Source organism: Nematocida ausubeli, assembly GCF_000738915.1.
Source record: "Nematocida ausubeli strain ERTm6 chromosome Unknown supercont2.3, whole genome shotgun sequence".
Classification (NCBI taxonomy): domain Eukaryota; kingdom Fungi; phylum Microsporidia; genus Nematocida; species Nematocida ausubeli.
This window is the reverse complement of record NW_026515636.1, coordinates 711,934-727,826: the sequence shown is the minus strand read 5'-3', so window position 1 is coordinate 727,826 and position 15,893 is coordinate 711,934. Positions and strand designations below refer to the sequence as shown.

Here is a 15,893-nt window from a genome sequence, read left to right as displayed (position 1 = left end):
CATATTCGGGTTATACTCTCCAAGGAGATTATTAGGCTAGTTTATAATGGAAATATGAAAGTACTCGAATTAAAAAGTGCAGGAATTCATGCAAATTATAATAATCCGAAAATAATCGCATGAGAGTGCGTCTGAATGAGACTTCGCACACACAATATTATGGTCTACATGATGGAATATTTTTTGGATGGGTGACTGATTTCTTAATTACTGTGCACTGCACTGGCACCTAAATTTACTGAATATCCTGGGTATGCATATGCATGGAGTGACTGGAAATTCAGTGAATTTTGGTCTCTTCATAATTTCGGGTGATTTCGGGTTATATCAGGAATATTATTAGGGTGTGCTTTTTGGATTCGAGTTATTCAGGTAAACCGTATATTAAGGGTGCTTTAATTAGAATGTGATGGCTTTAAATTAATTAATTCGGGTTATTATGAAAAAATATTCAAATAAAACAAATGGATAGTCTGCAGAGCACAGACAATTTGCTAGGATGGCTTAAATCAGTATCACTTCATTGGGAGGTGCCTGTCTTCAGTGCGCTTATTTATGTCGTGTGGGTCCTTAGGAATAACAAGCGCATCAAAGAAAAGCACGAAAAGAAGGAAATTCTAAACCCGCAATCAAGTGCATCAGAAAAAACTGTGGCACGCAAGGCACAGAAGAGCATGCAACTGAAAACCATGATTTTCTTGCACAACATGGGAATGTCCCTCTTTAGCATGCTTGTTTTCAAGAAGACCTTTGAGGTAATTTCCACTGGGTTCTCAACCATGTCATTTGAAGCCTTCCTATCTGACTCAGATGGATCAATGGAAAGAGGCCTTTCCCCGTGGATCTGGATATTTTATATCTCAAAATACTACGAAGTGGTTGATACACTGATACTTTTCCTAAGCCACAAAGAAAGTTCTTTCTTGCAGATGTACCACCATGCAGGCGCAATTGTTGCATGCTGGCTTGTTTCCTTGTCGCAGTCGTATTCTGGCTGGATCTGGGTTGTGCTAAATTCCTTCATCCATAGCACAATGTATTTATACTACGCAATGACAGTCATTGGCATCAGGGCGCCCTTTAAGAGGCTTATTACATTCATGCAGATAGCCCAGTTCTTTGTTGGTCTTTTCTTTGGTGCCATATATATCAGCCGAGAGTCTACCTTTAGCACAGAACCCACCCTTAGGTTCTACCAATACTCAGCTATTATCTTCAATGTTGTATATGTGATAATTCTTATAGGACTGTTCCTTAACTTTGAGAGGCAGACGTACAGAAAGGTAGCAGCAAAACAGAAATCTGCACCCATCCAGGAATCCCTCCTAGAAAGTGCACCTATTCCTGTCTCCCCGACATCAAGTGCCCTTCTAAGCCCCTCGTAAATAGACCAATTTTCTTTTGTTTTAATTTACCAATAAAAACTCAAATATTCAAATTTACCAAAGCAATGCATGCGAAATATATGGACAAAAGAGCATTCTTCTCTGTACTAGTTGAGGTGATGGGAACCCTTTTGGGTCTTGCATTTCTGAAGGGTCCCTTACTATATCTTTTTTCTGGTCTCACAGTCACCACCTCCTTGCTAATTATAATCATTGGCAGGATGGACCCGGGTGTTCTTTCCAGGCGAAACTCAAATTACCACAAACATGTTTTTTTCAGTGGATTTGCATACAGAACAGTAGAAGACGATAAAAATATACTAGGCAGAGGATTTGAAAGAAAGGGGCAGACACTTCACACAGAAGTATTCTGTAAGACATGCGGGATATTTAGGCCCTCTGGTGCATCTCACTGCAGGGAGTGTGATAGATGCATTTCTGTCATGGACCATCACTGTCACTGGCTGAGTAATTGCATTGGGGAGAAGAATTACCCGTACTTCATGAATCTTCTGTCTTTGGAGTTTATCCGGGGAGTGGTTCTGGTTTACTTTAGATTCTCACAGGATTTCCCTGAACTTAAAATGTCCTACTCTTCTGCTTACTTTTACATCACTTTAGTATGGTCTTCTGTTCTGGCTGCATTTATTTCTTCTCTCTTTGGGTACTTTATGTGGCTGAATCTGCAGGGATATACGTCCAGGGGGTTTTGCAAGCAGAAACAAGTTCGTGCGAAAGATTAATTTTTTTATGGAGAGACCGGCAGCCGCTGTGAACAAAGGAAGTGTTAAGGACCTGGCTGACTCAGATATTGAAGAGTGTCCTGAGGAGATTGAGGGCATGGAGGTTGTCTCTGGGAAGGGATTCTCAAAGATAGATCTGTCTGGGTGGATTTCTGGATATAAAACCGTTGGTTTCCAAGGATCTCATTTATATCTGGCAATTGAGGAGCTAAAAAGGATGCGCAAGAATAATAGTAAGATATTCTTGGGGTATACGAGTAATCTGATATCCTCAGGGCTTAGGGACATAATAGCATATCTTGTGAGAAATAAGTTTGTGGATGTGCTAGTCAGTACAGCAGGCGGAATTGAGGAAGATATCATAAAGACACTGAAGCCATCCAGGCTAGGGAAGTTTTCCATGGACGGAGCCACTCTTAGGTCACAGGGTCTAAATCGGGTGGGAAATGTACTTATCCCAAATGAAAACTATTTTGTCTTTGAGGAGTGGATGAAAGAATTTCTGAATGAAATTGTTGAAGGCAAGCTGGAAGAGCCTGATGCACAGTCTGAGGTGCAGGGCCTGGGTACTGGATACAGAAGAGTAGGAGATATATCAATTATAACACCCTCTAGGCTTATATACGAGCTAGGCAAGAAGGTGGCTTCTGAAGAGTCTGTTTACTACTGGGCATACAAGAATAATATTCCAGTGTACTGTCCTGCACTAACGGATGGATCAATTGGAGATATAATTACATATTTCACAAGGAGAAGAGACCTAGTAATTGATAGCGTAGAAGATATTGCACGGATTAACGGGGAGGGCTTGTTCAGTGAAAGCACAGGGGCACTTGTTCTTGGGGCAGGTGTCATAAAGCACCACATTCTGAATGCAAATCTGTTTAGAAATGGGCTAGACCATTGCGTGCTCATTAACACAGCACAGGAGTACGATGGAAGTGATGCAGGCGCGCAGGTGGATGAGTCTGTCTCTTGGGGGAAAATTAAGAAGCACACGAACTCAATCAAGGTCCATGCTGATGCAACAATTATTCTTCCTATTTTAGTGGGAGCCGTGTGGCCAGATGGCATATAACTAGAATATACCCATGCAGCACGCACTAAAATGAGAGTGCACTGAAATTGCAGGATATTCAGTGCAGAAGGATATCATGCTTCAGTTCTGCAAGAAATACCTTATGAATAAATACTTATAGAGAAGTGAAAAGATAAAAATACTACTTATAGATTTCCAATTTTTAGTGAAAGACTATTGAATTAAAATCTAGCCAGAACGGATATGCATAAAACCCTACTGAAGAGAAGATAAATCATTAAAATTCATGTTCTCCTTTACAGGACCATAATACTTCTGTCTCTTTGATTTGCAGATTTCCGAATAGAAAGAGTCTCAGTGCATGCACTACAGAAATAATATTTGTGCCCATCAATAAATATGCACCAACCACAGGCTCTTTAATCTTTAGATTTTTAATGCACAAACTATAAGGAGTGACTATGTGCCTCTGCTAGATTATAAATAGTTTCACATATTCCCCAAATGCATGGATTTTTTGTTAGTGGCAATCATGCTACTGCTGGATATAATGTGGGTGCTACCTGGATATCATGCAGGTCTGCTATGAATATGTCTATGCCCTGAATATTAATTACCAAGATGAAATATATTTATTTCTATGCGCTGCTGCTTTAGCACCGCGCTACTCCATTAGTTCGTCCAGACACACCTCCACGAATGAGCACACGTATGGCATTCTGTGGTGTGCAAGTATCTCTATATCAAGCACCCCCAGGAATCCAATCTCCTTTCCGTTGTAAAGCACTTTGCATGATCTGCCTTTAACAAACGGTGCACAGTCTTCATTCTTGTATGTTACATTAAATCCCTGTCTCTTCATGAGCACATCAAATGCCTCATGCAGTGACTCCAAGCCACTTGTTCTTCCGCATATTCCCATGCAGAGCTTTTTTCTGTTTCTCACACCCACATCACTCTCCACGAACTCACCCACATCTGACACCTCAAAGACCTTAATTGGCAGTTGGTAATACTGGTTTGATATAAGGCACTTTAGCACAGATGGAATCAAGTGCTGCCTGAGTACCTCGCACTCTGTGCTTTTTGGGTTCTTTACCTTAATGTGTCTCTCTATGTTAAACCCAAAGTAGTCTTCTGCTGAGAGAAGTGCCATTGTAAATAGTTCTGTGTAATCCATTCTTGCGCACTCCTGCCTAATACTCTGGGCCATCTTATTTATAGGCAGTTCCTTCCCAACTGTGTACGAGTCTCCAAGTGTTCTTTCAAAGTTGTTGTATCCGTGCGCAATTGCTATGTCCTCTATTATGTCGCACTGGTGCATAATATCAGGTCTAAGCTGTGTAGGAATAATATTAATGCACCAATCTGCTTCTGTTGAGCCTTCCTGCACCTCTACTGCGTGCATCATCCTCTCCATGTAGGTTTTCACTGCGCTCAAAGAGAGAGACAGTGTCAGCTCTTTCTTCACTATTTCTGAGGTAATTCTGAAGTGCGCTGCTGCCTGCACATCTTCTTCTCCATTTTCAACAACTATTTCCTCTATCTCCGTTGTACTCTCTGAAAAGTGGTGCAGAAGAAGATTCATTGCAGTAGAGACCCTTACAAGGTCAGTTCCCGTTATCTCTATGAAGATATTCTTTGTTTTTTCAGTTATCTTTGAAAATTCGCTGTTTATCAAAGGCGGAAGGGAAAGGATCTTTCCTGCACTGTCCAGTATCACAGGCACCTTATTATTCTCCCGGGATAAATTTAAGTAACTCTTCAGCTTACTGTCATCTTTGTACAAAACATCCAGTTCCTTCCTGGTGTATTCCCTTTCCTGCGAGAGAGGCACAAACTTAATCGCATCTTCATCCATTGCAGTGTACGTGTATGGCCTGACTGTCTTGTCATAGTCATGCGTCCCAATTGCCATTAGCCTTCTGTTCTGCCCCAGGCCCTGGTGCAACTTGTCCTGGAAGTTAATTAAATCAGAGTATCCTCCGTTCTCTAAAGAGACACCCTTTAGGATTGCCATCTTAACATACGGCCTGCTCTCTGGCCTGTCCCCATGCACTGCCTCGTATATCTTCTTACCTGAAACTATTTTCGCAGGGACTGAGTCGATGTACGCCAATAAGCCATACACCAATCCCTTCAAGCACAATAGATCGTATCTATTCGCAGGTACATCTATCTTATATTTCACCTCCCCATCTTCTGTTAAGATTTCATCTAACTCCAAGCCAAAATCAAACAGAATATCAGTCATCTCCTCGTCACTGTACGATTTGCCAATTCCTGCTAGAAGGGCCCTCTTACTTACAGAAATAGAAGCCATTCCAGAAAAATAATAAAAATATTTATGGCTGCTAGTGCCTCTGTAAGCACAGCATAAATATTTTTATTATTTTTCAATAGAAGATGTACGGCGAGACTGGCATAATTAACTATGTCCATGGGAACAAAAACATGCTTCTGAGGGAAGAACACTACAGAATAATTAAGGCTGCAAATGACTTGGATGATTTAAAGGTGAAATTGCAAAGCACAATATATGGGAAGTATTTGCTGGAGTCAAAGACGTCTTTGGCTTCATTTAAGTCTGCCATGTACAAGTGCATTGACCAGCAGATTAAAATAACCCGGTCTTTTACAACGGATAAATCCTCTGCTCTAATTGACTTCTATAAAGAGAAATTTCAGCTGGACAACTTCATATACCTCTGGGCCTGCAAGAAGGAGAGTCCTAAGCTTCTGGAGACAGAGATTGACACGCATCCACTGGGGGGATATCCTGGGTTGGATTTCATTAAAGTGACGCAGTCTGCCAAGGACACATGGAAGTATTGCTTGGAGAATACGTCACTCAGTAAGTATGTGGAGGGCCTTGACTCTGACCTTCTTAATCGGGATATTCAGTATGTGAAGAGTGTCTTGCAGAAGAGGTATATTGAATTTGTGTATGACTACTGCATGAAGAATGATCTCTGCCTCTCTGAGCTGATTGTCTTTGAGGGAGACAAGATAATCATTGAGATACTTTATGCGCTCATGAATGGGAACATGTCAACCTCTGAGAAGATGAGTCTTTTCCCGCGGTGCAACAGCTTCACGAATGTGCACAAAGAACTCTTGCTAAACTGCAAGAATACAAGTGAGCTGGAGGGAGTGCTTAGCACACATATCAAGTACCGGAATATTGTTGGGAATGAGACGGGTGTAGAGGATGCCTTGCTTCGGGAGGAGATCAGGCTCTGCAACAAGTCATTCTATATATACGATGACTACAGCGTGGTCTACACACAGCTGATTCTGCAGGAAATAGAGGTTCGAAATATAATATTTCTGGCGGACTGTGTGATACAGGGCCACAACCACAGGGATGACATCGTAAATGTAACAGAAAATTAAATTAGAAATAAATACGAGCATACAGTCTACTGCCATCTGCACACTTTATCTTTTCACGTCCTCAGCTTCATCACCCAGGAAAATCCCTATTCTTATTGTTCATATTCGTATGACCAGATCTACACATCCACTATATTTAATCACTCTGCTGTATATACATCCTTTGATGTGCTGTAGAATGCATGTGTCTTCCTTTATATTTTGCACTTTTAAAATAAACCTGTACACATATGATCAGATGAAGATGTTTATATTTGTTTAAGCTGCAAATTAAATTAAATGATTTACCCAGAGACAGACATACTTGTGATGTGGCGAGTGTTCAACAAGATATCGCTTGTCCTTTTTGCTGCGAATATTTTATACTTTATTGATAGGACATGGGGAACCCTTAACTACATGGAATATGTATCTATTCTGTATGCTGCCTTAGTTTTAGTGTGGGAGAGAATATTCAGCACACAAAGAAAAACAGCCAGAATATTTCAAATATACCTTCTTCATATCCTGTTTATCTCCCCATTACTACACCATCTACTATACAGGGCAGTATATATGGTCTATTTCGGGATTATTCTGAGTGCATGCTCTTTTCTTTTTTCATCGCACAAAACACTCAGACAAGGTGCAGGTATTTCTGCAGGTCTGATGCTCTCCTCTAGAATAGAAAGGATAGAGTGTGCTAGCGGGTTTAATATTGCCTTTATACTTTTGCAGCTTGGCATAAATGAGCTACCCCTAGTGAGTGCAAATGTATATGCACTGCGGGCTATTTCTCTTGCTCTGAATATTCTTTCAAGTAACATATCCGTGTTTGTCACCCCAAGGGAAATGGCCCTTTGGGAGCTATTTTGCACACTCATTGCGCCTGCCGTGGTGACTGTACTATACCAGGAAAAGTGCAAAATACGTGCACAAAGGGCAAAGAGACAAATTCCCAGACAAAAAAAGCTTCTAATATTCCAGGATACTAATTAAAGAGAGCTAAGTACGAAGATATTTCTAAATGCACAAGAAAGAGTGCAGGAATATGCTTAGAAGAAAAAGGCGCACAGAAATAAGAATATCCATCTGGAAGGAATTTCATATCAAAGATAGAAAGTATTCTGAACATGAAAGTGATTAGATTACAATGGAAGTGTTCATATAAAGATCTATATCATATAATAAATCTGACCAAAATGTATCGATAAATATGTAATACTCAGTCTTCTTCATGGCATTTTAATTCTGGTTTAGCCTGCAAGAGTATCTGCAAAGCACTCCACTGCAAGCAATTCACTAATAAGCATATATTTATTATTTGGGAATTTATCTGTGCATTTCTGTCTATTAAGTGCTTCTAGTTTATTTTTTTTATGTTTGGGCTTGGAACTATTCTTTACACATTTACCATGCTTGGGAACAGTGTGTGCATACTGAACGAAGACAGATTCCTTAATAATCTGGGTATATGCAGAAAGAGTGAAAATGGAGCTGTAAGACAGTTATCTGAGTTGATAAGAACAATCAAAACCCTTAGCTTCATTCCTCTTATCATTATAAACATTCTTTTTATCGTGTATTGGCTCATATTAGGGTAAATATGCACTTTTATCCACTTTTACTGTTATATATGCACAGTATTAATGAGTTTTTAGTGTGAATTCTATTAGTGCAGTGATCTATTCAAATTGCAGCAGTCAAGAGAATAGTGCATTCTGAATAGAAGGCAGAGTGCACAAAGGTGAAATTTATGTCTTTTATATAGTATTTCTAATAAGTGAAAATGAGCATGCACTTGAGAAAATGCAGAATACACTGAGGTATATGCGAGGGCAGTGGGCGTGGGTAGATTCAAAATGTAGCGTATTTAATGCAGCAGTAAGAGAGCTATATATTGCAGTGGGCTAGAAAAATTTTAATAATGCGGTTGGGAGATGTGTGTGATACAAAGAGGTTCATAGCTATATCAGAAGGAAGTGGAAGCATGGCACCTTCTGAGAAATACAAAGGGCTTGCCTTGAGTTTCTTCAAAAAGTTAAAGGAGCTGCCCACAAAATACGACCTGCACAATGCCACGCAGTATGTTCTCCCAAAGGAAATACTTGCGCACATGCCAGAGTACTCCAAAGAAACAGTCTTTCCACGGGCCCGGGTCCTTCCAGAGGAGTCAGTGAAGACAAAGTGGGAGCAGTTTGCAGCACGAAAGGGAATTGTGAAGAGCAAGAATAAGTCAGGGGGGCGAATATACGACGAGGTAAAGAGGGAGTACATGCCTGCCTTTGGAAGAGGAAGTAAAAATGACCTTGATAGAAACTGGCTAATAGAGGTGAAAGAGCATGAGGACCCAATGGTTGATAGACACTCGCAGCTAAAAGAAAGAAAGCTCAAGAATAAAAAAGACCAAAAATTAAAAGAGTACAAAAACTTAAAACGCACAGACAGAATCAAATGCTTCGAAAGAAGAGACAGAGACGATTCAAATGTCTGATGTGGATTAAGCACATCACTTGAGTAAATAATCAGCATACAATCATTCACTTTTATATCAAATTTTTGGTTTATTTAATTCTTTCCGGATGAAAAATGGAGTGCAATGGAGGAAACAAAAGATACTTTAAAAAAAGATGATGGACCCATAGAATCTGATAAAGCATCTATTTCGGGTGGTAGTCCAGAATCTGGGTTAGAACGAAGTAATGAAACTTGTGAGGTGCTGCTCGCCATGACTATTGGCCTGCAGGCACTTCGATTCGATCTATCAAAGGAGAACGCAGTCCCGAAGATCAAACTTCACTTTCATCCACGCGACACAAGTGAGGTGTGCACACAGATATGTAAAGAAATAATTCATTGTACTTTAAATAATAAATGTGAAGAAAAGCGTAAAGATGTAAAGCAGTTAAATTTTGAGTGCGGGCAGTGTGGAACAAAGAAGACCCCTCTGTGGCGCAGGCATGGTGATCAGATGGTTTGCAATGCGTGCGGTCTTTATATTCGGACACACGGGGGAATGTCCAGGCCAAAAAAGCTTTTTAAGAACAATCGAAAAGATAAAAACGAAGAGGGGCCCGAAGAACCAATTGCAAAGCAAGATTCTAATAAATGAAATCCTTTTTGAAAATTCACTTTCATGAATACGAAAAAGATAAGAAGCGATAGAGATCAGAAAAAGCTACGGAAGAAGATAGAGATGTTGTATGAGTCGCCAGAAAAGGTGAAATATTCTCCTCCTGCGTCTACTCTGACTAAAAGTATTCAGGCCAAGAAAATACTCATTCGGTACTACATGGACACAATGCAGACAAGAAGAGTTAGCATACATGAGTCCCAGAAGGTATGCGGGTTTTGCCAAACACGAGAGACAAGTCTATGGAGGCGGATTGGGGATATAGTTGTGTGCAATGCATGTGGCCTGTACTACAGAATACACGGTAAAATACGGGAGAAGACCATAACAAGAGGAAGAAAAGCAAAGAATTTATCTGAAGACAAGATAAAAGATTTAGAGGAAGATCTAGAGAACGAAGAATAGTACAATTTGGCATTCTGGTGCGTGCTGTCTTCACAGTGCAGTCTAAGGCCGTGCATGGAAAGAAAGGATTTTTAGCAGCTGGATTACATAAGTAAAAGAGCACGAAAAAATTTTAAAAATGTCGGGCATGCAAGCGGGACACAGCACAGCTTTAGAGCAGGCTGTTATCAGCAAGAACAGAGATTTTTTATACACATTTCTGGAGCTGCAGGAAGAAACAAAGGAAAAGATGGTCCGAAGTCTTCCAGACAGAAGCATTATTCCTTTACTTGAAGTGCTGACAGAGATGTTTGAGAACAAAGAAATGCGGTACGAAGTCATTCTTACAATCCGGATGGTTATTTCATGGAGAAGAGATGTATTCAAATCTGTTGCTATGGAGGTGGTTTCCAAGGATGGAGAAAAGGAGGTGTCCGAGCACACTGAGCGGATAAACTCCCTCAAGAGAATACTAATATCGATCAGCAAGGAGAAGGTAGACCTAAATAAAATATACGAATTGAAAGGGCGCTTAAGCTATATCAGAGATTCACTTGAGGAAAGAGCTGAGGAAAGAACAGAAGAGAAGGAAAATGTTCCAGTCTGTAGAGAGCAGTAGACAGAAAATAAATAGACTATTATAGATGGCTTTTCCGTATACAACTATTCTTACTCGTTCTATGCTATATTTTTATTCAGACACCTGTTTGTGTGCGCAGTTACTCACAGTACTAGTTTAGTGCAAGCATAGCAGGTGTCAAAGTTTGACAGGCTGTTTATTTATACAAAACAGCTGCAATCATAGTTGGCTAACAATAGGCTCCATTAAGGAAGTTCTTCTACTCTGATAGAGCTTCTAGATGCCAATTCAAGCTTTAATTAAGACCTCTGTTGTGTTTGCATGAAATCAACAAATATAAGCATCATGCTGCTTTGCTTAGCATTGTGGACAGTTGCAAAGGGGCTTCCAGAGAAAAAAGCTCTTAAGTTTCTAGGAGAAAATGCCATGCGTGCTGAGCGTGGTATGTATACAGACAAAATTGCAAATATTGATGGATTTTCCCCCGATGATATACAGTCTGGAAATAGGGAGTTTGAGATCCTGCAAGAAATACCTGAGCATATGGTGCTGATTCTATTGTGCATGTGCTGCGGAATTATTGGATACTGCATTGGCCTATACCTGGATCGGGTGTTTATGTATGCAGAGTATGTAAAAAGAAGAGTCAGCAGATATGCACATAGAATGTCCAGGAGCAGAACATCCGGCGAGACCTCTTTAGATTCTGTATAAAATGTGTGCATGATATTTAGCCAATTTACTGCATCGCCTCATGACATGCAATCTACAGCAAGTTCACTGCATTTTCTTAATTGATTTAAGAAGGGCCCTTTATTTTAGCCATTCTCTTCACATGTATAGAATAAAAAATAGATAGATCGAAAAAACATTTGTCTTTTAGTAAATATTCTATAATGCACTCTTCCACTATAATTAGCACAGTGGAGCAAAGACTAATTAAGTAGCATTTATATTGTCACAGGGTCTTTAAATTATGTGTAATATAGTTATGGGTCAAATCTACTTCTAGCTTAGCCTTTTATTTTAACACCTATGCTGTTTGTGTGAATTCTGGCTATATTCATTTTGACTATTCTATCTACCTAATTTGTTTAAAAAGCATAGTACACTAGTTGTGTGTTATTTATCTAAATTAAAGTGCACACGTTACATAGTTAGAAGTGTGCTCTTATTTCTACTCTTCTTGTACAGATGCATTTAGTACGGCCCAAATACTTCTGTAGTTGGAGTGTTGCTAAAACTATTCAGTTTTTTATTTTCTTCTTTTAGAATGTACTGCAGCATACACTTCCCAACTATAAACTACTTTATAATACTAGAGCACAATGTAAGCTAGAAAATGCCATGAAAACAAGCCACTGAGAAATTTATTCGAATATAAATACCTAATTGAGACGCCCTATTCCCGGGTCCGTGCCGGCGGATAAATAGTAATTGATGAGAGGGATTTGTTTAAGAACTGTTTGTTGGTAGATGGTTTATGTGATGCCTGCTGGCCGTTGTGTTTTGCACTAATGCATTCTCTTGCTACTTTGTTGTTTACTTCTGTCATTGTTATTTTACTATTGATTGTACCGTTGTCTTGTTGCTCCGCACCCTGAATAAGAATAATTTTAATCTATACTTTTAGAGTTCTGGAATTTTCTATGTTCTTTCATTTCTCTTAAACCTTGGATTTATAGTGAATGTCATATCATTAATGCTTCCTTTTACAAGGTCCGATACAAGTATATTATATTTTTCTATACTTTTTATGTCATCCTCTGAGCATAGAAGAGCTTTCTTTTCTTTTAAAACACTTATATACTCTTTAAAATCATCCATTGTTCCTCCAATGTTTTTAAAGTCATTTATGTCTGGAGGGCTATCAAAGACTATAAAGTCATAAACTGTCTTAATAAATTCTGTTGTAAACCCACAATCACCTGAGCACATATAGATAAGCCAGGAAATATATACATGGTTTAAATTACAATCTTCTATAGATTCTTTCAAAGTGGATTGAATTTTCACCAAGTCTTCTATTGTTCCATTGGACAGAATATAATTAAATAGACGTTTTGAACGTATACAATCTAGTCCTGAATACTCCATCCTTGCGTTATCCGAAGTTGATCTAATATAGTTGCATATGACCGTTGAGGCTTTAGGCATTCTAAAATCTAGTAGAGTAATGTATAAGTTCATTGTTGCTATTCCATTCCAAATACAATCTTCTTTTGGAATATTCTCAGATGGCTTAAATCCAAGCCTTGGATAGAATTCCTGCCAGCTTGCATGAAACGGGAAGTTTGCTAGCATCATAAGTCTTGTGTTAGCGTCATTGAGCGGAACACTTCCTAAAAGGTTTGCTGTAAACCGTGTTAAACGGTTTGTTGGGCTTACTTCCTTATCTATCGTACTGTTTATAAAACTCCTTATAATCTGTCTCTTACTATAAGAACTAGACATCTTTCCTAATAGGAATATTTTATATATGCCCTCAGATTCTCCCTGTATAATCAAGTTTAAGCTTTTTTTACGATTATCTATATAGGCTGAATTGCAAAAATATAAAACACTTAACTCTGCACTAACGTACTGATCCACAATGTATCCTATATAGCAGTCTATGCCACTGTAAATATTTTTTACTTCTTCATACTCTTCTTTAATTTGTGCAGGATTAGAATTTAAAGATGAAATAAGAGAAAGTTCGGCGTGCCCTTGTTTTATATCCAAAGAAATTCCATTAGATGCTCCATCGAAAGTGTAAGTAATGTTAATCTCAGCTAAAATATCTGCCTTTCCACTTGACCTCTTTCCAAGCCGCATTCTGTTACAATCTACTTCCACATGCTTATTCAGTGACAAAGACTTAATAATTGATTCTATCTTATCTGCAATATAAACTTCCTTCTTATGATCTAATTTTCCTGCTTTACATGCAGCTTTTATACTCTCAACTAGCTTTAGTATTTCTTTCTTCTGTCCTGTTATTTCTGAAATAGCAAGAAGTATATTTCCAACCCCAGCTATAAGTTCATTTTTCTCTTTCTTGTACTCAATCTTGTCGTTCTTTAAGCAAGCAACAACTTTACTCCATTGCTTGTGCATTTCAATGCTAGTGGCCTCTGTTGGCTTAGGATATTTTTTAAAGAAGTTTTTCAGCTCATCACTTATTTTTCCTCCCATATGGCTAGTTTCATACTTCCTTGTCTCTGGATTATATGCCAGGCAGCAGAACATTCCAAGAAGGGCTGACTCTACGCAGTCACTATAGTACAAGGATTGATTTTGCTCAAAGCCAGACTTGTCTAGTTTACAACGCGGCACTCTAGTAAACCGCGGCAACTGACTATCATTGCAGAAGGGAAATTTAGCATTCTCATTTGTAGCTTTTACAAGGTCACAGAACGATTCAATATATTTTTTGTTTTCACTAAGTGTATCTTTTGCAACGAAAAGCTCATCAAATATTCTGCCCTTCTTGCTCTTCTTCTTAGTCTGCTCTGGGTTCTCCTTTTCAGCTACTTGATCAACCAGCAATTCATGCGCTGCATTCACAAAGTCCTTGTAACTCTCTGCTGTGTCAATGAACTCGTATATGTATGTCTGTATGAGGAAGGCTGCATTATTCAGAAATAAGCCACTTTCAAACTCTTCTATAGTGGAAGGCATTGCAAATTTTCCTCCTTTCTTTAGTAGCGGATTGTCTCTGCACCGTATATAGAACTTGACAATTCCAGCTGTCTCACTTTGGTAGATATCCTCTTTGTACTTCCTAGTAAATGGATCTATTCCTTCCATATGCATTTCTACATCCACAAATACTTTTTCCTTGCATGTCTTACTTTTTATGACAAGATTATTTTTCTCTCCTTTGTAGTCTACATTTATTTTAATGTCAACACCTTCTGAGAGCAGCAGCAGCGCAGCAAGTATGTACTTTGCATCCTTTTTAACATGATCTGCTCTTAGGAAGTTTGTAAGTGCATTCGACCTTCCTGCTTCAATTGAAAGTTCTTCCTCAATTGATGGAAACATCTTTATCAGCTGTACGTGATAAGAGCTAAGATACTTTCCATTTGGAACTTCTGTAACCACATCTTTGTATACGCTGTCATTCACTGGTGTTCTTGTAAAGTCGTACTCTTGTCCAAACATAATGGATACTTCCGTCTTGGTCAATGCATAGTCTGTGTCTATTTCAGAAGAAAAAAACCGTTTGTTGTACATGTATCCATTCCGGCTTCCAATGTATCCACGCAGCAGATTCAATGGTCCCTTTGGGTTAATAACCACATCTTGCTTCTCGCCAACTAAAGTCTCACTGATTGTTTTTATATCTTCCATATCGATTCTTGCAAGAATACTTTGCATTATCATTAGACTCAAAAACAGTCTACTGATTATTCTTTGTAAATCAAAAAAAGATTTCTTTCTTAACGGTTTTAATTTCTTATTTTTCTTCATTATCCTTTGCATCCGTTATTTCTATAAATAGATCATTTTTTTATAGGTCACTTGCATGTAATTTATAATCATCCAATAAGCAAAACCAGTTCTGCGTTTTAGTTGGGCAAGTGATTTTATCCAATCTACATACGTAAATACACCAGTGATTATCTTCATTCTATTCTCCTGTACTGCAGACCAATAGTTAGAAAACACTCGTATAGTTCTCTCATAAAACAGACTGGAATACATTGTCGATTCCTTAATAAATGGCTTCTTTATGTATCTATCATATTAATGTTCCCAAATGGCGGCGACATTTCAGCCAAGAGATAATAGTCTATGCTAGATAATGTATTTGTCAAGAAGGTTTATTATCAGAACTGTGCGGATGTGTTTGGTGACTGTGACCTTTCTTATTCGTGTTGGATGTATTTCTTACTGTTAACATTGCCTCTTGTTTTAATATTTCCATGCGATTATATAGTGTCCTTCTGATATATGAAGAATATTCCAGAAACTGAAATTGACAGGCTCTTGTGGTCTCAGAATAATCATAGGAGATTTTACTACATATATAATTTAGATATATTAGCGTACTGCATTTTTATGGTCTTTTGTGCCATTATCATATGATTAAATCTGCAAGACTTTATAAAGAAACTTATTTATCATTCTATATGAAGTCACTGTATATACTGCGTCTAACTTTCTTAGCACTTCTTATATACAAACATATACTAGAATGGAATAACATATTTTATAGACTGCGCATAATATGTTTCTACATTATCTGTGGTCAATTATAGTAGTA

The 15,893-nt window shown here is 38.5% G+C and overlaps 13 protein-coding genes across 13 annotated transcripts; 11 read left to right on the top strand and 2 right to left on the bottom strand.

Moving 5' to 3' along the window:
- Positions 1 to 464: 464 nt before the first annotated feature.
- Positions 465 to 1,385, top strand: NESG_01522 (uncharacterized protein; the record flags this gene model as incomplete). The annotated part of the gene is made up of 1 exon (XM_053049150.1): positions 465 to 1,385. One exon carries the CDS (start codon positions 465 to 467, stop codon positions 1,383 to 1,385), a length of 921 nt encoding a protein of 306 aa, XP_052904955.1.
- A 65-nt stretch (positions 1,386 to 1,450) lies between these two features.
- NESG_01521 (uncharacterized protein) lies at positions 1,451 to 2,128 on the top strand (the record flags this gene model as incomplete). Its single annotated transcript, XM_053049149.1, has 1 exon — positions 1,451 to 2,128. The coding sequence occupies one exon, from the start codon at positions 1,451 to 1,453 to the stop codon at positions 2,126 to 2,128; it is 678 nt and encodes a 225-aa protein (XP_052904954.1).
- Positions 2,129 to 2,135: 7 nt separating this feature from the next.
- On the top strand, positions 2,136 to 3,206 carry NESG_01520 (deoxyhypusine synthase; the record flags this gene model as incomplete). Its single annotated transcript, XM_053049148.1, has 1 exon — positions 2,136 to 3,206. One exon carries the CDS (start codon positions 2,136 to 2,138, stop codon positions 3,204 to 3,206), a length of 1,071 nt encoding a protein of 356 aa, XP_052904953.1.
- Positions 3,207 to 3,831: 625 nt separating this feature from the next.
- Positions 3,832 to 5,490, bottom strand: NESG_01519 (phenylalanyl-tRNA synthetase, beta subunit; the record flags this gene model as incomplete). Its single annotated transcript, XM_053049147.1, has 1 exon — positions 3,832 to 5,490. One exon carries the CDS (start codon positions 5,488 to 5,490, stop codon positions 3,832 to 3,834), a length of 1,659 nt encoding a protein of 552 aa, XP_052904952.1.
- Positions 5,491 to 5,573: 83 nt separating this feature from the next.
- NESG_01518 (ATP synthase (C/AC39) subunit) lies at positions 5,574 to 6,563 on the top strand (the record flags this gene model as incomplete). The annotated part of the gene is made up of 1 exon (XM_053049146.1): positions 5,574 to 6,563. The coding sequence occupies one exon, from the start codon at positions 5,574 to 5,576 to the stop codon at positions 6,561 to 6,563; it is 990 nt and encodes a 329-aa protein (XP_052904951.1).
- A 279-nt stretch (positions 6,564 to 6,842) lies between these two features.
- Positions 6,843 to 7,541, top strand: NESG_01517 (uncharacterized protein; the record flags this gene model as incomplete). Its single annotated transcript, XM_053049145.1, has 1 exon — positions 6,843 to 7,541. One exon carries the CDS (start codon positions 6,843 to 6,845, stop codon positions 7,539 to 7,541), a length of 699 nt encoding a protein of 232 aa, XP_052904950.1.
- A 380-nt stretch (positions 7,542 to 7,921) lies between these two features.
- Positions 7,922 to 8,146, top strand: NESG_01516 (uncharacterized protein; the record flags this gene model as incomplete). Its single annotated transcript, XM_053049144.1, has 1 exon — positions 7,922 to 8,146. One exon carries the CDS (start codon positions 7,922 to 7,924, stop codon positions 8,144 to 8,146), a length of 225 nt encoding a protein of 74 aa, XP_052904949.1.
- Positions 8,147 to 8,469: 323 nt separating this feature from the next.
- NESG_01515 (uncharacterized protein) lies at positions 8,470 to 9,036 on the top strand (the record flags this gene model as incomplete). Its single annotated transcript, XM_053049143.1, has 1 exon — positions 8,470 to 9,036. One exon carries the CDS (start codon positions 8,470 to 8,472, stop codon positions 9,034 to 9,036), a length of 567 nt encoding a protein of 188 aa, XP_052904948.1.
- Positions 9,037 to 9,141: 105 nt separating this feature from the next.
- NESG_01514 (uncharacterized protein) lies at positions 9,142 to 9,654 on the top strand (the record flags this gene model as incomplete). The annotated part of the gene is made up of 1 exon (XM_053049142.1): positions 9,142 to 9,654. The coding sequence occupies one exon, from the start codon at positions 9,142 to 9,144 to the stop codon at positions 9,652 to 9,654; it is 513 nt and encodes a 170-aa protein (XP_052904947.1).
- Positions 9,655 to 9,678: 24 nt separating this feature from the next.
- Positions 9,679 to 10,080, top strand: NESG_01513 (uncharacterized protein; the record flags this gene model as incomplete). The annotated part of the gene is made up of 1 exon (XM_053049141.1): positions 9,679 to 10,080. One exon carries the CDS (start codon positions 9,679 to 9,681, stop codon positions 10,078 to 10,080), a length of 402 nt encoding a protein of 133 aa, XP_052904946.1.
- Positions 10,081 to 10,198: 118 nt separating this feature from the next.
- Positions 10,199 to 10,678, top strand: NESG_01512 (uncharacterized protein; the record flags this gene model as incomplete). Its single annotated transcript, XM_053049140.1, has 1 exon — positions 10,199 to 10,678. One exon carries the CDS (start codon positions 10,199 to 10,201, stop codon positions 10,676 to 10,678), a length of 480 nt encoding a protein of 159 aa, XP_052904945.1.
- A 282-nt stretch (positions 10,679 to 10,960) lies between these two features.
- NESG_01511 (uncharacterized protein) lies at positions 10,961 to 11,353 on the top strand (the record flags this gene model as incomplete). The annotated part of the gene is made up of 1 exon (XM_053049139.1): positions 10,961 to 11,353. One exon carries the CDS (start codon positions 10,961 to 10,963, stop codon positions 11,351 to 11,353), a length of 393 nt encoding a protein of 130 aa, XP_052904944.1.
- Positions 11,354 to 12,286: 933 nt separating this feature from the next.
- Positions 12,287 to 15,109, bottom strand: NESG_01510 (uncharacterized protein; the record flags this gene model as incomplete). Its single annotated transcript, XM_053049138.1, has 1 exon — positions 12,287 to 15,109. One exon carries the CDS (start codon positions 15,107 to 15,109, stop codon positions 12,287 to 12,289), a length of 2,823 nt encoding a protein of 940 aa, XP_052904943.1.
- Positions 15,110 to 15,893: the final 784 nt, after the last annotated feature.